The 27,353-nt window shown below is 38.0% G+C and overlaps 1 protein-coding gene across 7 annotated transcripts in view; it reads right to left on the reverse strand.

Annotated features, from left to right (window-relative positions):
* Positions 1-27,353, reverse strand: part of LOC127165527 (UDP-glucuronosyltransferase 2A1) — a 196,047-nt gene that overhangs the window by 167,925 nt on the left and 769 nt on the right. The window contains exons 1-2 of one of the 7 annotated variants that reach the window (XM_051110241.1): positions 14,823-14,978; positions 6,899-7,361 (exon numbers count right to left, since the gene is read on the reverse strand). The exons of 1 other annotated variant lie outside the window; for it this stretch is intronic. In XM_051110241.1, coding sequence (XP_050966198.1) covers positions 6,899-7,361; positions 14,823-14,963 — 604 coding nt within the window. In that variant the 5' untranslated portion in view covers positions 14,964-14,978. Of the gene's footprint in view, positions 1-214; positions 221-577; positions 602-6,898; positions 7,666-9,000; positions 9,842-14,822; positions 14,979-23,590; positions 24,359-27,353 lie in introns of those variants that run through there. 5 more of the 7 variants (XM_051110253.1, XM_051110242.1, XM_051110244.1 and 2 more) reach the window with 5 other exon arrangements.

The following is a 27,353-nucleotide window of genomic DNA, read 5'->3' on the forward strand; positions in this document are numbered from 1 at the left end:
AATAAATGAAAAATATACCATTTTGAATTATGAATGTAGCAAAATCACACATTATTAAAGCATGCTGTTGCTATTCCACACCATTTAAGTAATTAAATCCTGTCTTGAAGAATGGATTTAATTACCAGTTTTGTATGCCAAAGAGACATGTCCTAACGCACAATTAAAGCAAAAATGTGTAAAAGCTGGCCAAAAACAAAACAAAAAAAATTACCCAATATTTCAGTGTACAGCCAGTCACTAGTAAACTTCATGTTCAATTGAAATATAGTCGTATGTTTGATGTAGAGAAGCATGTTCTCAACTCTCTCTGTGAAGCTCATATGGTCAGTGAGATGATCTTGCATAGCAGCTGCAGGAACGTAGGATGCCGGCGCAGGCATCTGACCACAAAGCCGCTCAAATGTATACGCAAATGTTGTGTGCAGCGACAGGACATGTGGTATATTCAGCTTTTGTGCCATCAAGTCAAAGCATAGCATCACTGAATCAGATAAAAGCACATCATAATGAGATTAATGAAGCATGCCCCTTGCATATATCAGCAGTGAGCACCATGAAGTTGGTCACCACTCACCAGACACCAGATGTTGAACACTCTCTCGTATTTGGTGGATGTGTCATTCATCCAGAGATGAGTAAAGTCACTCCAAACGGCAATGGCCTGCTCTTTCTCCATGTTGACTTTATACACGTTGAAATCAAACCGCTCCTTCTGTGTGTGGTACAGTAGGTGACGAAGAACTGACCAGAACCGTCACACTGCGGTTCCGATCGACCAGCGCATCAATGATCACACGCATGTTGTGCCAGTGGCTGTACTCGCCTGGCAACACCAAAACCTTGCCAGCACAAGCAATCTCAAATAAAGCTTTAGAAGTCATAGTGAAATATTTCTGCATCTGGATAAGCGCAGTATGATCTGGGAAATGAAGATCCAAATATAGTATAGGCTATGTGCACAACAGGATTTGGACAAAGGTCATGTTGCCTTAATGGAGGGTCATTGAACTTTGTTCTTAGTCATTGATGGTAGTTTGCCAACAGATAATGGATACTATTGACTTAAACTTTCAGTCAACTGAAACTTGCAATTGAAATTCACTGAAAAGCACTTTTTATTTAGAAAATGTAAGTCTAAATATAGCTGCAAACAGCATTTACTGGGGTTAAATCGCTTTAGGTATTTAAGGAAAAATATATTAAATACTATTTAGCAAGCCTGTAACCACCTAAATCAATGATCAAAAAAGCATTTTTGTCAAATCCAGGTGATTTACCATAGTTTAGTTTTATAACATGACTGTTAGCGCCAGCTGTGGTCCGATCTCCTTGAAACTTTGCATGCTTGTTTAGAATCACCGGCCACATGTGCTCAGTGGGTTTCATGAAGTTTTGAGTTTTCGTTTAGACTTTTGGGTATATTTGGAAAGGCCCCTTTTCTAAATGACCCCATTATAGCTTCCCAAGTGGTAAATTTCAACATGTGTTGAATGGTTTTGCACATCTTCTCAATCATTTAAAAAACGGTTTGATTGACAGTAGTGGTTCTAGAGGCAAAGTTGTTTGGAACAAGGAGTTCTAGCATACGACATAAGACATTTGAGCCTGCGACTGACAGTTTAGGAGTTATGAGTGATTTTGTACTTTCGATTGCTGTAGTGTACCCCGTCAGGCCGACTGGGGCGAGCCTCAGTCAGGTGTGAGTACTACCATCCCTGCAAGATTCAAGTCTCTATGACTTACAGTCTGGTCTGCATGATCAGTTTTATGCGGAAATCGCTCATCCGTGACCATTCAAACAATTACAGTAGGGTTTCAGCACTTATTATATAGTTAATGCACAGTAGCCTAACTCTCCCGCAAGTGCACTGCATGACATTACTGTCAATAGTTCTGATAACTCGCTGTGAACCAAAGACTTTATACAGTATATAAGTGTCACAACTATGTGTGAAGGATAAGCATGAGGACGAAGGTCAATGAAATCATAAGTCTTTAATATATTCCATACGGGTAAATCCATAAGCAGGGCAGGAACACATGTACATAGACAAGACTGGACGACAAACACTGAACTGAAACCAACTTTTTGATTACAATGAACTTAATTAAGACTCATGATGACATAACGTGGGCAGGAACAGGAACACCATATATGGGCACAAGAGGGAAATACCAATTCAAAGAGTTCAGTGGTGTGACAATAGGAAGAATGTGCACACCTATAACTTATGAATGGGAGAAAGCGCAACGCCCAATATGGAGAATAAGCCCTGCCATCTAAATAAATGAGCCAATCATTAATTAGTAAAGTCAGTGTGTCACTGCATCTGCCGTTAGAAGCTCCAGTTCCGACAGAAACACACAATGTTCGCAGACTCGTGCTCATGACTGTGCATGTGTGTTGGCTGGTCTAGCATCAAAAAAAAAAAAAAAAAAAGTTTTTTTTAAAAATATGGTACTTGAATCTAAGAAATAAGCTATGAGGCTGTTATTGTCAGATTTCATTGGTGTTTTCAAATATGAAATTTAATCATGAGCCTAGCAAACAAGTTTGGAGAATTTGATGTTTCTCCATTCAAATAGATAGGTTGCTGCAGATTGCATGCCCGAGAGGCATTTCAGTGATGGCCGCAGAGTGAAATGATTTGTCTTAAAGGGACTATGCTGTAAACCCACTATTTCCTAAGCATGTATTTATTAATGTAGAACCACATTTAGGATCGTTTGAAGCCACAATTAAACTGCATTTTGGAAGTTCAAACTCGGGGCACTATAACAGTCCATTAAATGGAGAAAAATTCTGATATGTTTTCCTCAAAAAACAATTTCTTTACGACTGAAGAAAGTAAAACATCAACATTTTGGATGACAAGGGGGTGAGTACATTATCTGTAAATTGTTGTTTGACTAATAAAGTGTTATGATGTTTGTGTATAAGTCCTTACAACTTGAAGTGTCATGATGCATTATAAAACTTCATTTACCTTTATAATATTCATTAACGTTATAATATATATTATTATAATATGGGTGTGTTTAAAAAGCTTTATGGATACACATTTGAAAACACTGATTTCAGGAGTTATAAATTCAATTTGACTCCATGATTTGAAATAAGTCTACCATAACATTAAACAGAGTGATTTGTGTTTTAGGGAGATGGGTTTATCTGCTGCTGAGAAACAGCGCCAGTACAGGGCTCGGCATGATGCTGATCCCGAGAGAAGGGCTGCATATTTACAGAAGCACAGAGAGAAGTGGCATGATGACAGAAAGCTAGGAAAGGTGAAGACAATGACAGATTTAAAGAAGTTGTTCACTTCTAGAACAAAGATTTACAGATAATTTATTCACCATCTTGTCATCCAAGATGCTCATGTCTTTATTTCTTCAGTCGTAAAGAAATTGTTTTTTTTTTTTCTTTTGAGAAAAACATTTCAGGATTTCTCTCCATATAGTGGACTTGCCCCTAAGTTTGAACTTCCAAAATGCTGTTTAAATGCAGCTCTAAATGATCCCAACTGAAGAAGAAGGGTCTTGTCTAGCTAAACGATCTGTTATTTTCTTAAACAATTGACAATTTTTATGCTTTTTAACCTCAAATACTCATCTTGTCTAGTTCTGCATCAGCTCTGTGTATTCCTTTCATGACAGCTAGGGTATGTCAAAAAACTCATCTTATTTTCTTCTCCAACTTCAAAATTGTCCTACATCACTGTTTTATCTTTTTTTTTTTTTTTTTTTTTTTTTTGTGAAGGGCATTTGATCTTCTTTGCACGTTCACTTTGTAAACACTGGGTTGGTACTTCTGCAGTGATGTAGGATGAATTTGAAGTTGGAGGAGAAAATGAGATGGGAGTTTTTCGACATACCCTAACTGTCATGAACCGGAATACACAGATTTCACATAGAGCTAGACAAGATGAGCATTTGAGGTTAAAAAGTATATAAATTATTAATTATTTTTTTTTTTTTTTTTTTTTTTTTTTAAAATACTTGATCATTTCGGTTGATGTGAAGCATACTGGATAAAAGCCCAGTGCCAGAGCACAGAGAGAGAGAAAGAAACTGATAAAGAACCGATCTTTTTGTTGAATAAAAATAAAGTTTTTATCTTTAAGAAAGTTTTCTTTTTTCTTCTAATGTGTCCTGTCAACTGTGTTACTTTGTCTGTCAGCTGTGTTATGTGTGGTTTTTATGTCATAAATCTTTTAAATGTGAACTAAACCATCAGAAATAAAGATGGGAATATCTCTGTCTTTTTGGTCAAGCATGATACAGAGCTACTACACAAGCTATTATAGCCTATATACTAATAATAACCTAGATATGTCATGTAGCCTAATTTACTCGCATCAGGGAGTCGCTCTCAATCGCTTTTGAACTTGCGGGCGCGTTTTACTTTCGGTTTCGATTAGAGATGCACGATATTGGATTTTTGCCGATATCCGATATGCCGATATTTTTCGTTTCATTTTGGCCGATGCCGATATATATCCTTTTGTTTGGAAACAATAAAAAGCATACCTGGAATACACCATGTATTATATACCGACTAATAAATTACAGAACGTTTAGCAAATACTGAGGAATCAAATAAATAAAAATATTAAAAGAAAGCCTCCATAACCTGAGGCAAATGGCAAAGATAACAAGCTTTTCAAAATGAAAGTAAAACTAAACTGACTGACCATGACAGTACTTTTTTTTTTGCACACGAATACCAACATGTTCATCTTCTCTGGTTTACAAAGCGGTCTTTTACTTGAAAACCAAATCCTGGGTCCGCCGTCGTTTCCTCAATATTCGCTTCATTTTGCCGCGCGCTGCAAGCACTCCTGCTGAAGCAGCAAATACAAACCAGGATCTATACACAAAGCGCTCACACCAAAAGCACCTCTTTGCGTGTTCAACGTGGAAAGTAATAGAAATGTAGTCACTAATTCATGTTTAATTATAATCTCCACAAATAGGCTAATTGTTTCATATGCTGCACTGCCCTTTGGCAGGGCTGCGGGACACGAACAGGACATAATTCATGACTACAACTCGTTGATTCGTTCCTACGATTTAGTAATTTATTAATTTGTAAAATAATGGAACGAATTAATAAGTCGTATGAACGAATTCTTAATTCACTGCCACGTAATCTTTTATTTCCCACCCGCATATTTACCACTGTAAGAGATACGAAAACATGGATTAAAAGTGAATGACAAGAAAATAAACCTGCGAAATTAAAGGGTGAGATGATGAGGATTTGGGAGAAGAAACTATAAATATTGTTTATAGTTCGTGGAAATGTGTAATCTACCTGCAAAACAGAACACATAGCCGCGTATTGCTTTAAATCTATGGGCTCGAACGGCATGAATCTAATCATGGTCGCTATGTATAACATTTGCCTGCTAACCAATTATTATTATTATTTTTAAAAAAGGCTTTGTACCTCATTTGTGTCATAATACTCACGTAAAAATGTTCGTATGAGCAACAGTGTGTTCTGCCTTAGCGCCGCCGGTGAAAGAGGTTCAGTGGCCGCGCGCCGTAAATACTTTTGGGTTCAGTTTATTTAAAATGCTGATCATGTCAATTGCAAACATTGGGACTGTGTTTCAAAATACAACAAGGAGCACCGTGAAAGCATTTAAAAGGCGCATTCAACGGTATAATGACTGGTATACGAAACAGCCAACAGTAAAATGATCCCAAACGGAACAGCGCCTCTCTTTATTTTTTATCAAATGACCATATTTACATGTATTTGTTTCATAGTCATGCTACTTGCTACTAAGACCAAAAATAAATAAATAAATAAATAAATAAATAAATAAATAATAATAATAATAATAATTCGGGTGAGGACGCTGGCATTTTGAGTGGCATTGTACATCCTGTCGTGCCACTACATGTCACTACAATAGACCCAGTTTGCAGCATTAAAGTTAAAGATTTAAAGGACAATCAATCACGGAAATGATCGAAAACTGACATCCCTACTTCTTACTGAACAGGCATTATAGGACCCAGGTGAGGCTGCCACATGCTATAATTGTTTACTCTGTTATCACACATCGAAGCCTCATTCTGTAGGTCCATTCTCAGTTTAAATGCAGCGATCCAAAACAGTGAATGCAATTACCATTCAGGCAAAACTTTATTTCAAGAATGAGCCACACTGCTGATGTGATCTAATCGCCAGCACACCCTGAGCACACTGAGTTAACATATTTCCCTTATGGGCAAGACATATCGGCATAATTTTTCATATCGGGCCCATGCCGATATTTACTTTTAAAGCCATTATCGGCCGATTCCGATATCAGTCCGATAATATCGTGCATCCCTAGTTTCGATTTAATGATGGCGCGAACTCTCGGCGGTGCTGAGCGTGCATTCTACAATACAAGACATTATTTTTATCAGATGCTCTGCAACGAATTAATGTTTCTTATGGGCCAGTGAAGGGCTTTTTTTGTTTGTGCTTAAGTATTTAAAATAATAAAATTTAGTCTGACCAATCCGAGGCCCCTGCACCCGTGGGGCCGCTAGGCAAGCCTGTGCATTAATCCATATCTAAGTTGATTTTTGCTAAGTTGAAACGTGCAAAGAGTATTTAACTGAATATCTGACGAATATCAAACGTTAAACTTTGCCGCAATTCATACATAAGAATCTGCTATTAAAAGTTGTTTGCTGATCATTCACTACCACAGTTAAGACAGCAAAACGTTTCAGTCACCGAGTCTGTAAACATTGCATGAAAGCCTGAAGCAGACTTTACCGACTAGAACTTTAATAGCAAAACAACTCAGTCAGTTTGTCCACAATACTGATGCACGTGAGAGAAAAATCAACATTTGTGAACCATTTATATCCGTGAGGATCTTACCTAATACTTCACTGTAGTAATTATCCAAACTTTTCGAGGCCATCCGAAACCCGAATGAATAAACAACATACACAATCATATTTTTCACTCTTTCCATGAAGCTCATGCGATCTGTCATCTCCGTCGGAGGAACCGGTACATAAGAGGGCGGTGAGGGCATCTGTCCACACATCCTCTCCATGGAAAACCCCAGCGAAAGCCGTAGAGAAAGCACGATTGGCAGGTCCAGAATCTCCGCCAGCAAATCACTACATATGATCATGGGATCATATAAGAGCACATCAAACTTTAAAGCAGTCAAGCGACTGATAAGCGTTTCGTTACGCAGCACGCAGTCGCACATAATCTTGTGCATTTCGCGCACTTTGCCCAACAGATCCATGATCTGGAGACCGATTTGGACCATGTTTGGTCTGGGGTACTGCATCCAGATATTGAGCAGCTGTTCGCTTATACTATGCACCTCGTGTGCCTTCAAAGGCACGTCAACTACCAGATACCGAAACCTCGTCTGCTCTGTTAAATTTATTGTTGGCGAAGCTGAGTTCACCAGAACGGTCACGCTGTGATTGCGGTTCAACAGTTCGTCCACAATGTTGCGCATGTTGTACCAGTGACTGTATTCTCCCGGCAGCACAAGCACATTACCACCGCGCGTAACGCTCATGTCACTGAACAAGAATATTAAAAAAAGTGTAAATGGCTTTCCCGAATATTGCATTTTAAAAGCAGTCGTGAATATGCAGCAGGCGAGCAGTGTTTGATATGAGCGGTTTCTCTTTGGGGTTGGATTAAGATACCAAGGTTCTGGGCGTAACCGCGGAGGAGGACAAGTTTCTGTGTGAAGGGCTGCAGAGCAGAACTTTGGAGTTGCGTCACATGACGTCACCTCAACGAGTAAAGAGTCCGGAAACATATGCGCTATTTTTAGACAAACCAACATTACAAATACTTGTAAAAAAAGTGCGCTTAATTGTAGTCTATTGAATGTGCACTTGTAATTCACAGACTGGTCAGAAGTTCAATCCTAAAGCTCAGCACCAAGTCTTGTGCTTTAAAATGGACACAGGCCCGGTTCCAGAACCAAATCACTGAGGGTGCTTCTGAAAATTGTGAGGGTGCTCACAAAAAATATGCATGGAACTGTATGAAAACGGTACCACCAAATAGGACTGAGTAATATAAATCGTCTACACTAGTATCGTAATTGTAGTTTCAACAAATGCCATCTAACATCAAGAATACACTGTGAAGGTTATTACTGCATGCTCATCTAGGAGCAGTACACATGTCGCGCCTAAAAAAACGCGTTCTTTCCAAAGCGATAAGTTACGCTCCCATGGCGTCTGTCGTTACTAGGCAACCATGGCCTACGCTCTCCATGAAGACAAGTTAGTTTCAGCAAATGATAAATGGCTTTCTAGCACTGCCCTGCTACAAAATGTATTTTAAAAATGTCTATCCCTGTACAGCTATGATCAGCTGTTTCACCGTCTTGGCTGAGTTTTCAATGTTGTTTCTATAAAGGATGAAGCTGATTGGTTGGTTCGTGTCACATGACCCGAGGTGCGCTTTTAACAATTCAGCTTGTGTATTTATAAGCTTGTGTGTACGTATTAATTTGGCGAATTTATGTATGTGTGTGCATCTGTCTGCGTGTTCATTAATTTAAAAATTAATACGCTATTAATAATTTTATCTGAGGGTGCTTTTGCTTTTGTTTGGGGGTGCTTAGCACCCTCAAGCACCCCCCGTAGAACCGGGCCTGAATGGACATTTCTCTGAACATTTTGACTTGTAAAGTTACATTGTTTATTTGGCTTTCTGGGATAATATACACATGCATACTTATACACATAGCACTATATTATATGTGTATGTGTGCGAGTGCAATGGACATTTGTTTGTGTATACAAAAGTTGATTTGGGCTCAAAAGTTGAAAAATGCATTGAGTTAATAGATATGAAACTGGATATCTGACGAATATCAAACTTCAAACTTTAACACCAGTTATACATAAGAATCTGCATTTACCACCGCAGGTAACATGGTAAAAGGAAAAACAACATTTGTCAACTATTTATATAATTGAGGATCTTACCTAATACTTGACTGTAGAAATCATCCAAACCTTTCGAGGCCATCCGAAACGCGAATGAATAAACAACATACACAATCATATTTTTCACTCTTTCCATGAAGCTCATGCGATCTGTCATCACCGTCGGAGGAACCGGTACATAAGAGGGCGGTGCGGGCAGCTGTCCACACATCCTCTCCATGGAAAACCCCAGCGAAAACCGCAGAGAAAGCACGACTGGCAGGTCCAGAATCTCCGCCAGCAAATCACTACATATGATCATGGGATCATATAAGAGCACATCAAACTTTAAAGCCTTCAAGTGACTGATAAGCGTTTCGTTACGAAGCATGCAGCCGCACATAGTCAGGTGCATTTCGCGCACTTTCCCCAACAAATCCATGATTTGGAGACCGATTTGGACCATATTTGGTCTGGGGTACTGCATCCAGACATTTACCAGCTGTTCGCTCAGACTGTTCACCTCGTGCGCCTCCACAGGCACGTCAAATACCAGATACTGAAACCTCGTCTGCTCTGTGAAGTTCACTGTTGGCGAGGCTGAGTTCACCAGAACGGTCACGCTGTGATTGCGGTTCAACAGTTCGTCCACAATGTTGCGCATGTTGTACCAGTGACTGTATTCTCCCGGCAGCACGAGCACATTACCACCGCGCGTAAAGCTCAAGTCACTGAACAGGAAGATTACGAAAAGTGTAAATGACTTTCCCAAATATTGCATTTTAAAAGCAATCGTGAAGATGCAGCAGGCAAGCAGTGTTTAATATGAGTGGTTTCGCTTTGGGGTTGGATTAGGATGCCAAGCTTCTGGGTGTGAGCATTGAGGAGAAAATGTTTCTGTGTGAAGAGTGGCTGCAGAACAGGACTTTGGAGTTGCGTCACATGACGTCACATCAACGAGAAAAAGAGTCCGGAAACATATGCGCTATTTTTAGACAAACCAACACACTACAATCACTTGTAAAAAAGAAGTGCGCTTAATTGTTGTCTATTAAATGTGCACTTGTAATTAATAATTTTAAAAGTATATTAAAAATGCATAAACATTTGTCATGCTTTTTTGATGTGGTGACTAACAACGCAAATGTAAAGTTGTCCTGCCTAATAATTTTAACTATAGTGCGTTTTCAGTAGGATTTACAATTAATATAGTTTTAATGTACTGAATTAAAACTTCATAATTACAAATGTGCAATCACAGATAGGCCTAAACTCATCAGATACAAGTTTCAGTACAAATTGAGTTTGGCAATTGACGTCACTGCGCAGTGCATTCTGGGACGTAAACAAGAGGACGCTGCCATATAGGTTGTTTGCAATCACGTGATTCTGAGGACGCGCGAAATGCAGCTGGAGGGCAGGAAGTGATTTTTCTCTATAGGAATCAATAGCAGAATCTCAAAATGACTGTTTTCAGTTGTTTATGGAAATCGGTCAAATCGAGAAGTTTTATTTCATATCGTGTATTATTATTTATTTCACATCTGCTGTTGCATAAGGAGGAAAAGGCAAGAAATTAACTGAAAAAAATGGGAAAAGTGGCTTGTAAACCTGCGTCTGCGGTCAGGAGGAGAGTCAGATAATGCTTGTGTGTGCGAATGGTTAATAAAAGATTAATAATATTAAGATATGAAGAAATATATAAATAGATACAGGGTGAGACAGTGAGAATTCACTCAATGCTAAATGCCACACGTACATACAATGCAAATAAGATATTATATTTGCAGTTGATTACAATTGAACCTTGTGAGATTGCGATAAATTGAAGTGAGTCACAGCTTTTTAGTGACTATATGAAAGCGCTATGAAACAAAGTTTTGCCTTACATGCTGCTAACAGGACCAATGGTCAAAAACCCTGTACAGCAGCAGTTTTAGGAGTGACATATATCCTGCATCCTTCATATAAATGTGGGAATCACTTTCGAAAGAGTTTGTTTGCTATCAGGCTTAGTTGCCAGCTTATTTCCACTGCCTCGATGACAGGCAACTGAGGCAGCTATTTCAATTTAGTTGAAAAATCACTCCTTTTCGTAGGATCAAATCCAACATATATTGTGATTTTATGTTTATACCTTTCTCTTGTACAGTACAGACTTTCCTCCATCTCATCCGTTCTGCTTTTTCATTCACTCCTGAAAGTTCGCTGCATGTGCAGGGTTTTGTGGCTATTGGTCATATTAGCAGCACGTAAAGCAAAACTTTTATTCAAATTCCGAACTGATTATAGAAAGCGAGCAAATAGCGCTTCCATATAGTCACTAAAAAGCTGTCACTCACTTCAATTTACTGCAATCTCACAATGTTCCGTTATAATCAATGACGCTCTCGGAGCTACAAATATAATATCTTACATTGTGTCTACGTGTGGCGTTTAGCATTAGGTGAATTCTCACTGTCTCACCCTCCCGCTGAGCAAAAGTAGTCCAAACGACGTCATTTCAACGTCTTTGTCGGAATATAGACATGATCTGCACGTCGGGTGGACGTCTCATGTTTGTTGGGCTGTATATATTTCTTTATTAATATCTTAACATATTATTATATCTTTTCTTTTATCATTTGCACACACAAGCATTATCCGACTCTCCTCCTGACCACAGACGGAGGTTTACAAGCCACTTTTTCCTGCGCTTTTCAGTCAATTTCTTGCCTTTCTGCCCTTTTGAACAGTAAATTTTCATACATGATAAAATATATTTTGTGGTTTCTCGGTTTGACTGATTTGAGCATCCATAAACAACACAAAAGAGGCATTTTTGAGTTTCTGCTAGTGATTCCTATGGAGAAATATCACTTCCTGCCCTCCAGCTGCATTTCGCGCCACAGCAATGACGTCATGTGCAAACAACCTATAGTGAGGCCAAATCGGGCGGGACTTAAAACAACCAGTTACTACACAAAAATGTTGCAAACAATGTTGAAAAGTCAATTAAATGAACGAAATGTACTGTACAGCGCAGAATCCCGACAGGTGACCCGCTAAAATAGACTTAAGGGTGGAATGATATTTATGTGTCGGGTGCGGGTCGGACGGGTGACAGGCACGGGTATTTGCTATTTGGACTCAATCCGGTAGTGATACGCACCTGCTCTCAAACGGTCCTGTGCTTGTGTTCACGCTCCATCTGAAGACCGTTTAAAAGCCCTTTCACACGGGACTCAGCAAACCCTGGAATCGGTACGCTGCGGCGCTTCCTCTCCTTGTGAAAGCATTTTGCAGTTGAGCCGGTGTTCGCGACGCAGTCTTGGGGTGAACGTAGTCGCAAACAACAAGATCATTTGATTTTTACTAAAAACAAAATAAACAAAACAAAAATAGTATATGTGTTATTTGCTATTTATCATTTAATGGGACAACGACTTGCTTAGTTTTCATGCCAGATACAGTTAACTATGACATTTTACACATAATTGTATTTTTACCTGGTAAACAAACTCGTACACACGCATGCTCTGGATTTTTATTTTTATTTAGGCTATCCGTTTTTTGACGGATCATACAACTCTGGGAATTCCATTATATTTTAAATGATCTTGATCATGTTTTCAACACTCCAACATGAGCTCAGTTCTTTTGGTTGTTAACAATAATCTGTACGGTAAATGGGGGTGCAAGACTCTGATACAAAGACAAACTTCTACCGGACGCAAGAAACGGATCCGAATGCGAGAGAATGTACTCGAGACACCGTCGATTTACCTCCCGCGTAGGGATGGGACGATAAATCGTTGCAACGCGAATCGAGAAATGATTCAGCATCGTTCACAAATGGCTTGATCCATGACTCGGAAGCCTACAAACTGCCCAGTTGTGAAAATATTAAGGTGACCATATTTCTGAAATGAAAACCAGGGACATTTTCTAGTTCAGTGGTCAAAATATCACTAAAATCTCACTTGTGATAAACATTTTGAGATCATGCAGTCCAGAAAAAATATTTTCCGGTACGTAGGGCATCCCTTTTCTTTTTTTTAATTATTCTGTATCTTAATTAAAAACACATGATTTATTAACACATATTATCAGAAAAATTATTTAAGAACATATATATAACACAAATATATAAAACCTATAAATGAGTAAAATAAATCATGTGTAAATTCTCATCTCAATTCATGAGTTTAATTTACAAAAACAAATATGAGAACATATGATAAATAAAACTGTATTTTACAAATGTTTTCTCATTTTCACAACTGTAAGTGCAAATTTTATGTTTATGCTTTTCTATCCCTAATCAGGCTTATTATTTTGCATTTTAGGCTTATTTGACAATATGACCACAAAGTATGTGCTTTCTGCAAAAGTAATTGTGCAAGTGTAACTGATTACTTTATTTTTTTATTTTATTTGTGACAGCGGAAGTTTCAGGAATGTTTAATATTGTGTGCAAAACAATCACGCAACCTTATCATACCTTCTTATACAGTGCACACAAACAATATTACTTTGTTTTAACATGCATATTAGTATGTGACAACAATGAAACCAATAACGCATTCTCTTTTGATAACTGATGATAATAGTGCTCTGTGCTCTCCTCCAAGCTCTTCATGGCTTTAGTAGTGGCGCGCAACCAATCCGCTTGGCTACATCGGACACATGACTCCATTATGTTTCCAGGCCGGACAACAATAAAAATAAAGTCCATTGTCTATTTTTTTGCCGCGATCGTGCGAACGGACATTATATCCAACAACGCAACAGGTTCTACCCATGACTAAAACTGGCCTCACAATATGGCAATTTTCCCCATCAGCCACCGCGGTGCTAGAGCCGTGACGTCACGCCCCCATCCCATTTGACATTAAAGTATATTTAGTTCAACATAAATGCTTGTCAGTACATTTGGCAGTAGGCTACACTTTAAGACCAACAAAATCATTTTGAGAGACTCAAATCAGCGCAAAGGTCATAAGTTCGATCCTAAAGTTCAGCAGCATGTCTTGTGCTATGAAATGGACAGTTCTGTGAACATTTTGACTGTTATAATGGTTTTCAGGGACAATATACACATGCACCCACACACATTATATTATATGTGTATGTGTGCAAGTGCAAAGGACATTTGTTTGTGTATATGAAGATTTGGGCTCAAAAGTTGAAATATGCATAAAGTTAATGGATATCCTACGAATATAAAACTGTAAACTTTACCGCAATTTATGCATAAGAATCCACCACCACATGTAATATGGTACAATATTTCAAGTCACTCGAGGCTGTGAACAACGGACGAAAGCCTGCAGCAGACTTTACAGACTAGAACTCATTTATTTTGTCCACAATATACAGATACACGTGAGAGGAAAGGGACATTTGTCAGCTATTTATATCCGTGAGGATCTTACCTAATACTTGACTGTAGAAATTATCCAAACTCATCGAGGCCACCCGAAACCCGAATGAACAAACAACATAAACAAGCATATTTTTCACTCTTTCCATGCAGCACATGTGATCTGTCAACACCGTCGTGGGAACCGGTACATAAGAGGGCGGGGTGTGGGCATCTGTCCACACATCGTCTCCATGGAAAACCCCGGCGAAGCCCGCAGAGAAAGCACGACTGGCAGGTCCAGAATCTCCGCTAGCAAATCACTACATATGATCATGGGATCATATAAGAGCACATCAAACTTAAAAGCCTTCAAGCGACTGATAACCGTTTCGTTACGAACCATGCAGCCGCAAATAGTCAAGTGCATTTCGCGCACTTTCCCCAACAGATCCATGATTTGGAGACCGATGTGGACCATATTTGGTCTGGGGTACTGCATCCAGACATTGAGCAGCTGTTCGCTTAGACTGTGCACCTCGTGTGCCTTCACAGGCACGTCAAATACCAGATACTGAAACCTCGTCTGCTCTGTGAAGTTTGCTGTTGACGAGGCTGACTTCACCAGAACGGTCACGCTGTGATTGCGGTTCAACAGTTCGTCCACAATGTTGCACATGTTGTACCAGTGACTGTATTCTCCCGGCAGCACAAGCACATTACCACCGTGCATAAAGCTAAAGTCACTGAACAAGAAGATTACAAAAAATGTAAATGACTTTCCCAAGTATTGCATTTTAGAAGCACTGGTGAAGACGCAGCATTCAAGTAGATTGTTTGATATGAGCGGTTTCTCTTTGTTTTTTGGATTAAGATACCAAGGCTCTAGACGTAACAATTCGGAAATAGATATTTTTGTGTGCAGAAGGGCGGCAGAGCAGGACTTTGGAGTTACGTCATGTGCCGTCACATCAACGAGTAAAGAGTCCGGAAACATACGCGCTGTTTAATCACTTCTGAAAAGAAATGCGCTTAATTGCTATTGAATGTGCGCACTTGTAATGTACTTAAAATCTTAAACGTATATTTTTAATCACAAATTTGTAATTATGAAGCTGCAATTTAGTACCTTTAAAACATATTAACTTTACATTTGTGTTGTTAGTCAATATGACATACACATTTCAGTACCAATTACATTAAAATATATTTTAATTTAATAGGTTAAATGCTTGTAAGTGCATTGGCAGGACACTTTAAGACCATATTTCAAAGCTGATAGAATTATGAAATTACAAAAAGGATGTACTGAATGAAGTCCTGTGTCAGTCAACTGCATTTTATATAAATTCAAACTACGGTACATTTTCATTTAATCGCAATTAAGATGCAATTTAAGTATCAGAAAAACATTACTTTTAAGTATGATTTCCATATCAAGTACTCTTTTAGAAGTATGTTAAAGTGAACTCCTTTTTCAAATATATTATTAAATTAAAAACCAAAATAACCTTAAAGAAGAACTCCACTTCCAGAACAACAATTTACAAATAATTTACTCACCCCCTTGTCATCCAAGATGTTCATGTCTTTCTTTCTTCAGTCATAAAGAAATTATGTTTTTTTGAGGAAAACATTTCAGCATTTTTCTCCATATAATGGACTGATATGGTGCCCTGATTTTGAACTTCCAAAATGCAGTTTAAATGCAGCTTCAAACGATCACAAATGTGGTTGTAAATAATCCTAGCCGAGGAAGAAGGGTCTTATCTAGCGGAACGATCAGTTATTTTAATTTTAAAAAATACAGTTTATATACTTTTTAATGCCAAAGGCTTGTCGTGTCTTACTCTGCTTGGACTGTTTTTGTTCCGGTTCATGACAGTTAGGGTATGTCGAAAAACTCCCATCTCATGTTCTCCCTCAACTTCAAAATCGTCCTATATCGCTGTTTTCCTTTTTTCGTTAAATGTGTTTGATCTTTGCATGTTCACGGTGCAAAGACTGGGTCGGTACTTCTGCAGCGATGTAGGATGATTTTGAAATTAATTTTTTAAGTTAAGGGAGAAAATACGATTGGAGTTTTTCGACATATACTAACTGCCTTGAGACAGAATACACAGAGTTCATGGAGAGAAAGGCAAGACAAGCATTTGAGATTAAAAATTACCATTTGCTTCCTCGGCTGGGATTGTTCACAATCGCATTTGCGATCGTTTGAAGCCGCATTTAAACTGCTTTTTGGAAGTTCAAAATCGGGGCACCATAGAAGTCCATTATATGGAAAAAAATGCATAAATGTTTTCCTCAAAAACATAATTTCTTTATGACTGAAGAAAGAAAGACATTAACATCTTGGATGACAAGGGGGTGAGTACATTATATGTGAATCTTTGTTTTGGAAGTGGACTTCTCCTTTAAGTAACAATGGAAAATAAAATTAAATGCTAGTTTAAGTATATTGGGACAACGCCACCTATGGGTCATAAAACAACAAAACAAACAAAAAGTTATTTGTGACCATGGACCACAAAACCAGTCAAAAGGGTCACATTTAAGTCCTGAATCTCCTCTCATAGTTTTGGATTGCTTGGGCCATCCACGAAAACTAAATTTTATTTAGGCATTTAATGGAATAGCACAAATCAAATGTACTTCAAGACTAAGGGAAATCTGGATAAGAAATTGTCAGGATGTTTGCTTTTTGAAGCAGGTTTTTAAACCATTTAAAAAGGAACAATACAGCTACATATCATGCTCCTGCTTGACATTTTAGTCTGTTTTCATCTTGTCTGCTTTAAATAATAATAAAAAAAAGTTCACTTTTTAAATCTAACTTTGAATTAGTTTACAGAATTCACAAATACATCATTCACATCATTATATAAATGTTTGAAACATTGATTTTTATGACAGATTTATATCATTCACAGTAACTATGTCAATATGGCTGAACATTGCATGTTAAGAGAATCTCATTTAGCTGACTCATTTAGCTTAGGAGTCACCTTTGCCAGTTGCCCCAGTCTCATCAGTGCCATAAACTTATACGATCTCATCTCAATCACATGAGCTCATGGCGCTGATGGAAGTGGGGCAAACTCAACTTGAACTGTTAACATTTATTGTAGGCTATATTGCAAGTTTTTATTATATCAAAAACAGAGAGATCACACATATTGTAAGTTTACATTTAAAAAAAAAAAAAAAAAAAAAAAAAAAAAAAAACCTTAAGAAATGAAAACTTTCAGAAGTTCAAAAAGAAAGATTTCAAAGTGCGTCGTAGGAACCGACCATATAATCTTTTAATAGCACTTGAATGTGAAATTACTGCATGGCAAAGTGCACCTTATCAGTTAGTTTTATGTTTCATGTATTGTTTGGAAAGCTATTCAGAATGACGTGTTACAACCTCAAGTAACCTATCCAAAGTGGTGTTGGACTCTGTAGGACCTTCTAGGTCATGTAGTTTAGTTTGTTTATTGGTCAGAACTGTAAAAATAAAACACTATATTCTCAAATGGAATCATTATGTTTGTAGAACCTAAAACAATGTTGGAAGTTCTAGCCAGAGTTGCCAGTTCAACTGGTGAGCCAGAATTTGTTTGTTCATGTTTAAGACCATTTGTAAAGCCTTTGTATCATCTGGTCCTTTGTGTATGTGTAACATGACGCTGATTCAGAACAGGAGTTAAGCAAACAGTGGCTCAAAAGGGGAAAATACTGTGGTTATTTCAAGCATGACGAGTTTTGATAATAGAGTTTTAGGTCGCAATTTTGTCGATATCAACTAGATTACAAAATTTCATAAATAACAATTGTCAAATTTTCTAAATAACCTTTGCTGGTTAAAGTGTTGAAATGAAAAATAGCCATTCATAGAGGTATAAAAATATTTAGAAAGGACTCATCCTGTTGACCCTATTGCTATCAGAGGGACTTTATCTTAGTAAGTATAAGGTTCAAAAGGAGTCAAAAGTTTGATTACCCAAGAGCTTGTTTTCTCTTGCTTGTTTTTATGTGCTAAATATATCACGCATTATTAGAAGATAAAAGTTTAAACATTGTTTTCTTTATGGCAGATATAAATTCTTTATAATGGATATTTCTGAAAATCAATAAAAGAGTCTTAGGAATGGCCTGACCTATTTTAACCAATCAGAGAACAATGAGAACATGCATTGGTTTGCTGACATGACTTTGTATATAGGTAATAGTGATGGGTCGTTCTTGAACGATTCGTTCATTTTGAACGAATCTTTAATGTGACTCGGGACGAACGAGTCGCCTCGGGGAGTGATTCGTTCAGTCGCGCATGCGCAACATCCTATTAGGTTCTGTACTGGAATTAGTTCACCTGTTTTAGAGTCGTTCGTTCACCTTATGGGGCTGTCACGTGATGAACGAACGACTCAAACCCGAAGACTCAAAAGATGAACTAATCAGTTCTCCTTCCGGCTCAGACTGCATAGGTTAACATTACGGGGATGTCACGTGATGAACGAACGACTCAAACCCGAAGACTCAAAAGATGAACTAATCAATTCTCTTTCCGGCTCAGGCTGCATAGGTTAACATTACGGGGATGTCACCTGATGAACGAACGACTCAAACCCGAGGACTCGAGAGATGAACTAATCAATTCTCTTTCCGGCTCAGACTGCGTTGTTTAGCTAATTGGGCTGTCACGTGATGAACGAACGATTCAAACCCGAAAACTTGTCAGATAAGAGGCGAGGTGAGCGAATCATAGACTAAAGACCCAGGTAAACAATGAATGAATCTTTTCTGTTTCTTATATCATTATAGTTTTGTTTTGTTTGTAGTGTGATCAACGTTTGTGTAAGCAGTAGATGTGTTAGGGAGGTAAAACGTAACATTTTAATTATATTTTGCTAAAATGAACGAAATGAACGAAATGACTCGAAAAAAGATTCGTTCATTTTGCCGAACGAGACTCAAAGGACCGAGTCGGTAAAATGATCCGAACTTCCCATCACTAATAGGTAATGCATGTTGTTGAAGTGCAAGGATCAGAAGTGTTTTCTGACATCACCTCAATAAGGGCATGTAATCACAAAAGATCAACATGTAATTAATTAAATGTATTTTATATAAGCCATTAAGGTGGAAATGTTCAACAGCTTTTCATGCATTTATAAGCCAGCGGTGTCCTTAATCAACTTTAACAGCTGATGACCCTGCCATGTTCTGCATTAATAAAATTAGAATCATCAGTGCACAATTCTCCACATCACAAACACATCTTGACAGCCTTCAGGCCAGTTGTACCTGCACTCACTCACATCATTAACACATCCCTTCACTCTGGTGTTTTTTCGTCAGCATTGAATCAGGCTCACTAGGCTCAATGGCCCCACTACTTAAGAAACTCAACTCTTTTAGAGAACTACAGACTGGTTTCCCTTCTTCTTTTCATTGCAAAAACACTTGAACGGGTTGTGTTAATCCAAGTTTCTGCCTTTCTCACACAGAACAACCTCCTGGACAGACTGGAGAGACTGCCTTGCTCTCAGTTGTTGAAGCCCTAAGACGAGCAAGAACGGCTTACAAATCTTCATTACCCATCTTGCTGGATCTCTCTGCTGCTTTGATATGGTTAACCACTAGGTCATCCTGCCAGCCTTATTGCCAAAAGGGTATCTCAGGAACCACACTCCAGTGGTTTGAGTCTTACCTCTCAGATAGGTCCTTTAAGGTCACAACATCTAACGACAGTACTGGGGTACCTCAGGGCTCAGTTCTTGGTCCACTTCTCTTCTCTGTTTACATGGCATCACTAGGTTTCTGTCATTCAGAAACATGGCTTTTCATATCACTGCTATGCTGATGATGCTCAACTCTACCTCTCACTCCATCCTGATGATCCAACTAGCTGCTCGCATCTCAGCATGTCTTGCTGGATGAAGGACCATCACCTTTAACTCAAACTTGCCAAGACAGAACTACTTGTGGTACATCAACCATAACTCCTTCAAAAACAGCCAGAAACCTTGGAGTTGTGATTGATGATTCAGCTGAATTTTTCAGACCACATTGCTAAAACTGCCAGTCCTGCAGATTTCAGGCCATTTCTTTCAGAACATGCTTCATGCTTCAACATGCTCTTTTTCTGTCCAGACTGGACTACTGCAGTGCTCTCTTGGCCAGTTCTATAATCCAGAATGCAGCTGCATAATTAATCTTTAATGAGCTGAACGCACGTCACACCTCTGTTCATCAATTTGCACTGGCTACCAATAGCTGCTCACATAAAATCCAAGGCATTGATGTTTGCCTACAAAACCGCCACTGGCTCTGCACCCCTTTACTAAATTTACTACTTCAGACTTACGTACCCTCTAGAAGCTTGCGTTCTGCAAGTGAACGGCGCATTATTGTGCCATCCCAAAGAGGCACAAAATCACTTTCACTGACTTTTGCGTTAACCATTCCCTCCTAGTGGAATGACCTGCCCAACTCATTCTGAACAGTCCTTAGCCATCTTGAAAACAGATAAAAACTTGTATCTTCCACCTTTATTTGACCCTTTATTTGAACTCTAACTCAATTTTTTTTTTAATAAAAAAAAAACAACAGCAAAAAACAACAACAACAACAACAACAAAAAAACACTTGACCCTCTAACATTTGCACTCCATTCATTTTCTAACTGCTTGTTTTCTAAAAAAACAAACAAAAAAACCTTGCTGCATGTATTGCGTTAGGCTACCTGAGTATTGTCACTTGCATATTACTGCTATTTTGATGATTTGATTTTTGTCACTTGATTTTCATTTTCAAGTCACTTTGGATAAAAGCGTCTGCTAAATGATTAAATGTAATGTAAATGTAATGTAAATGAATGTCCAAAGTCCGTTCAAATACGGCCTGTGGATTAACTTCAAACGGCCCACTGCTTGTCTAAATGTATGTGTGGCCTGCCAAGCCTTATTTACAAATCTTGCAATTTCATAATGTCAACACAAGGTGACAGCACTAAGTTTAAGTTTGTGAGATGAGTGACAGCTTTTTACTGATTATAAAGGGAGTGCTCCTTTCGCCATAGAAATGGACGGCACAATAAAAAAATTGTATATATATATATATATATATATATGTTAAGGTTAGTGTCACGAATCCTGTCCTTGGTCTTCAATCTGCCCGCCACCAGAGGTCGCCTTCCTATCACATTGACTCTCACACTGCACTGACTGTTATATGTCAACCTGGACTATATTTCCCATGCTCCACTTCAGTGATTACGCTCACAGCTGCAGCCAATCACACACAATATAAATACGAGGCCCACGTCAGCATCATGGACCTTTATCTCACTTCCTATATCCGGTAAGTGAAGCAGTGTATCCCCACTTCCGGTCCCAACGCAACGCAATGAAAACTAATGGGAGAATCCTCTTTTTCCTTTCTTTCGCCAGTGTTACTGCAGTGTGTTTGGCTGCTTTTATTCTAAACAATGACACACTGCCTCAGTTTTCACGATTTCCTGACACAACACGAATGAGATGGGATGAATTAAGGGCCTTCTAAAATATTACGCGGGAGCACTTTCGCATGGAGTATGCATTTCGAAACAGAGGATGTTTAGGCCTACATCTCATATCACCTGCTGAAATGTTCCTATTAATATATTTCTCTTCCAAATGTGCATTCTGAATAATAAATAAATTTAACCTGCTGCAGTCAATTTCGTCTTCTCATTAACAATGTTTTTCTCATCATATTTTATACAGTAACTGTGTTATATTTTTATTTTTTCCGCGGACTGATTTCCAGTTGTATTGCCATAGTTTTACTACACATACCATGGTTAATTTTCGTAAGAGCGGTATTAAAATAGATGAATGAATGCGTGGGCGTTGCCTTAAAGAAATAACAATGTTGAACATTTTAGCTAATTAATCTAGACAGTATAACGCGTTGACAGCGTGATTTGAGTATTATTTAAGAATTTTGGCATAAACGTGAATTACATACAGTGAAATGACTGTGAATGACAGAATAAAGACTAAAATTTAATACAAATAAATAAATATGTTGATTCTGATCTTATTCATCAGATCTCACACACACTGCACGCACTGACGCAGTGTGGTGAAATCACGCATGTTTATGAGCCATGGGTTTCTCAGATCGGTACGTTGGATTAAAACTACAAGTTCTGTTGCGTTTGAAAAATTCTGTGCACAGTAATCATCAGAATATTTCTTCACCTGTCCCTGAAAATGTCCGGATTTTGAAATCAACCTGCAGATGCTCATTTTAACAGGCTTTTATTCAACTAGTGATTACAGCATATTGCATAATATATTTGCATAATATGATTTGATTCTGGAGATATTTTTGAAAAAAATGGCATACTTTATTATCAACTATTTATGATTGATTGATTTGCCAATCATTTACTATATATCACCTATTAAGCCTGTTCATTGTGAACAGGCTTACAATGAACAGGCTTAATAGCAGGCTTTGGTTTTTGTGTATTTTGTTGATTTTGTTGATTACCCTGTTGACAAAAACAGCATATGCTGGTTAGGTAGGTTTTGATGCTGGGATGCTGGTTTTAGCTGGTCATGTGCTGGTCCAGGACAGCTTAAACCAGCTAAGGACCAGTAAAGAGCCAGCATAAACCAGCTAAAACCAGAATCCCAGCATCAAAACCTACCTAACCAGCATATGCTGTTTTTTTAACAGGGTAGTACTATTACAGAAATCTTCCACTGACAAGAATCTGACAAATATGCATCACTTTAAGTTTATTGGTTTATTTTTAAAACTGTTTGTTCCAAACTGATGGAAATTGTGTATGCAATTCAAAACATAATGGTAAAATTTAGGCCTAAATGTGTTCACTTGAGTAAAATGTGTGTAATATGTCTGGTTACACTTTATTTTGATAGTCCACTTTAGACATTCTACTAACTATAAGTAATTTTGCAACCACATGTCAACTTATTGTCATTCATTTGCAACTACATGTCTACTAACTCTCAGAGCAGACTGTTAGGTTAGGTTTAGGGTTAGTAGAATAAATTGACATATACTTGCACAGTTAAGAAGAGTTTTAGAAGATAAGCAGACAGTCTACTAATACTCTGACTAGCTGACAAGTTACTTACCTTTTAGTAGAATGTCTAAAGTGGACTATTAAAATAAAGTGTTACCATATGTTTTTATGTATATCAGATTTACATACATAACAAATACATTTATTATACAAAATAAGGCCTTTGTCACTGCAGCAATGTAATGCAGACACAAATGAAATGTAAGTGTACTTACCCATTACTTGCGTATAAAAGTGATCCCACTTTGATTTTGTCACTAGATAAAACAGGACATCCTGAGTGCCATAAAAAAGAAAGTTTTTTAGTCTCTGCAGGAAATTCATTTTATCTGTATACTCTGAGACGGCGGCAGGGACGTAAGATGGCGGTGCCGGCAGTTGGCCGCAGAGTCTCTCAACTGTGTTACCAAAGGAAAACCTGAGACTGAGGATTAACGGTAGGTTCAGCTTCTGTGCCAGCAGCTCTCCGCACATGAAAAGGGGGTCTGCAAGTAAGACGTCAAACTTCTCTTTTCTCCACTTCTCCAGCAGGTCTTTTCTGGCAAAGAGTTCATTGCACGTTGCCTGATTCTGTTCTGTTCCTGTGTCAATCATCTCCTTGATCTTCATTGAAGCCTTGATCATGTTGTCATTGGGTAGATCATGAGTCCAGTATTTCAGCATCCTTTCCATATTCTCCAGGATTTCTTGCTTTGTGTGAGGCACCTGTAGAATCTCCACATTGTAGCCCACGGATGGGGTCGTGTCGACAGACGGTGTAGCTGTGTGGGTCACCACCGTGATATTGTGTCCTTTTGCAATCAGTGCATCTAGGATGACTTTTACATTGAGCCAGTGGCTGAATTCGGTAGGCCAGACAATGACCTTACCTCCTGAAACACACTGCAAGTTCAGGTTCATCAGAACTAGCAGGAAAAGACCGACATTTCCTATGGGACTCATGACAGAAGTGAACAACACTCTGTGTACAGGCTGAAAAACATGTGGAGGAGGAGCTACTGCTGCCTGCACATGTACAAGTTACGCAATCAAATGAAGGTTAAGGAGTTAAATGAACTGGGCGTTCTTTCGTTTCAAAGGAATAGGAGGAAGGGGTTTTATTTTGCAGTAACCAGCTGGATGTACATTATCCTGCGTATTGCATGGCTACTTGAAACATAAGTAAATAATTAAACTTGAAATATTGATTTTAGTTCAAATATTAGTGCTTTAGCGTTTGCAAAATGGCTGCTCATTCGGTCTGCTCATTCGGACTGTTACTGCTCATTCAAGGCAGGTCTGACGTAAGACGGCTGTGTCGATCAACTATCGTGGTAGCGCCCTCTGTCGGTGTGTCGACACACAGACAAGATGCTGAGAATGGCTTGATTTAAAAAAGGGGAAATTATTTTTACAGATTAAATAAAAACCACTGGGTGGATTTTTATCATTATAGGGTGGTTTTGTACACACACTGCCAACACACATTAATGTTCAAACAACATGAAAAAGTGAATTTTGCATCTAATGACCCCTTTAAAAGTTACTGTATAGCAAAGTGCACATTATCAGTCGTTTTATGCTTCTTGTATTGCTTAGAAAGTTTAAAGCTATTCGGAAAGAAGATTGCATGTTATAACCTCCGTTAACCTATTCAAAGCGGTTTTGTTCAACCTTCTAACTTATGTTTTTCAGGTTTTTTTATCGGTCAGAACTGTCTGTGCTGCTAAAGGAATAAAACAACATATTCTCTAATGGAATCTGGCTGTATTTATGTTTGTAGAAAAACACTGTTGAAAGTTCTTGCCATTACCAGTTCAGTTGGTTACCAATTGAATTTGTTTTTTTCATGTTTAAGACCATTTGTGAAGCCTTTGTATTATCTATTTCTTTGTATAAGTGTAACATGAGACTGATTCAGAATACAGGAATCTAGCAACAATGGTGTGGCTCAAAACGGGAAAATACTGTGTTTCATAACTTGGTTATTTCAAGCATGACTGTGACCATTTTATTATGTAATTCTGAGTCACAATAATTTCTAATGCTTGCACAAATCTGATTTGATAGCAAGTATATTACAAAAGTATAGCTGCAAGCAGCGTTTACTGGGGCACTTAAGGCATTTAAGCATATAAGGAAACGGACATATTACATTATTACATATTATTTAGCAAGCCTGTACCCATCTAAATCAATTATTAAATTAAAAAAGCATCACCAGATTTCATGAAGTTTTGAGTTTTCCTTTAGGCTTTATAGTATTTTCGGTAAATTTGGACAGGCCCCTTTTCTAAACAACCGTGTTATAGCTTCCCAAAGGGTAAATTTCAACATTTTTTTGATAATTATTATCTTAGAGCACTGGACCTCTGGCCTAGAGAGTCTAGAGAATTGTACCACAGTTATTTTTTCCAGATTAAGTGAAAAACCTACTGCTACTGCACAAAAGTAGGGCTTTTTTTTTTAATGTCTTCTCAGTCATTTAACAAACGATTTGATTAACATCAGTGGTTCTAGAGGCAAAGTTGTCCAGAAAAACCGCATGACGTACAGTCATTTACACCCTTGAAAAATGCGATATCACCCCCCAGTGGCCGATTTTTTTTTTTTACATTTCTCTCAGACCTTTGGGGCCAAGAAGTTCCAAGTTTCGTTCCGAACAGCCTCTGCTAACCTTGTCTAACAGGTGCTCAAATTTCATCTGCCAATAGCGGTAATATATGCAAATGTCCTTGTAGACACTTGTGGCACTTTGAACCAAGACCGTGCACGCAGATTTTCATGTTGATAGGACAAATGGTTGCACAGTTATAGCCATTTTATAGCGCCGCCAAGTGGCTAAGCTCCAGGCTATATTCCCTGTGACCTCAGATCAAGCTCTCACATAGGTGTTCTAAGTTTGACGAAAATATTCTGTTCAGGGGCAAGCCTTGTTTGTGGCGGTGTGAGTACTACCATCCTTTTAAGTTTCAAGTCTCTACAACTTACAGTTTGGTCTGCACGATCAGTTTTACACAGAGACCGCTACGTTCTTGAACCCCTAAATGTAATGTTTTTCTTTTCTTAAATAACCTTGGTTGGTTAAAATTTTGAGCTGGAATAAAGAATAGCGATTCATGGAGGACTACAGACAATTTGAAAGGATTCACAAAGTTTTATGTTAAAAGAAGACTTATATTTGTCAAAGGGCCTGCACAGTATCTGAGGAACTATAAGTTTTAAAATGAGTCAAAAGTCAATTTACTCAAGAGCCTGTTTCCTCTTTGGGTGGTTTTGTGTGTAAAAATACATCACACATATAGCAGTTCGAAACATTAGTTTTTTCATGACAAATTTATATCTTTAACTATGTGAATATTTCTGAAAATCAATAAAAGAGCCCCAGGAATGGCCTGAGCTATTTTAACCAATCAGAGAACAATGAGAACATGCACTGGTTTGCTGATATGACTTTGTAGGTAGTGCATGTCATTGAAGTGCAAGGATCAGAAGTTTGTTTTTCTTCATGACATTAGTGCACCTCAATAAGGGCATGTAATCACAAAAGGTAAATGTGTAATTAATGAAAAGTCTTTATCTAAGTCATTAAGGTGGAAATGTTCAACAATTTTCATTTGTCTATAAGGTGTGCCTATAAACAAATTTATTTTCAAAATAAACCCACTAAAAACTATATTTCAGCCTACATGTATGATTTACGTATTTGAATTGCATATAAAATTTTCATTCCGTCACATTACACAGTTTTAAAGTGGTTTTCCATCAGTTTAGAATAAATGATTTTATATTTAACTTATGGAAATTGTATATACAATTCAAACACGAAAACCTTAAATTTAGGTCTAAATGTTTTTATGAGCATATTCACTCATAAAAAATAAGGGGAAAATTGTAACAAATAGCTTCTATTTACACATGTTTATGTATACCAGATAATACATATATGAAGTTGCCACTTAAAGGCCTTTGTGATTGCAGCAATGTAATGCAAACACA

Source organism: Labeo rohita, chromosome 5 (genome assembly GCF_022985175.1).
Source record: "Labeo rohita strain BAU-BD-2019 chromosome 5, IGBB_LRoh.1.0, whole genome shotgun sequence".
Lineage (NCBI taxonomy): Eukaryota > Metazoa > Chordata > Actinopteri > Cypriniformes > Cyprinidae > Labeo > Labeo rohita.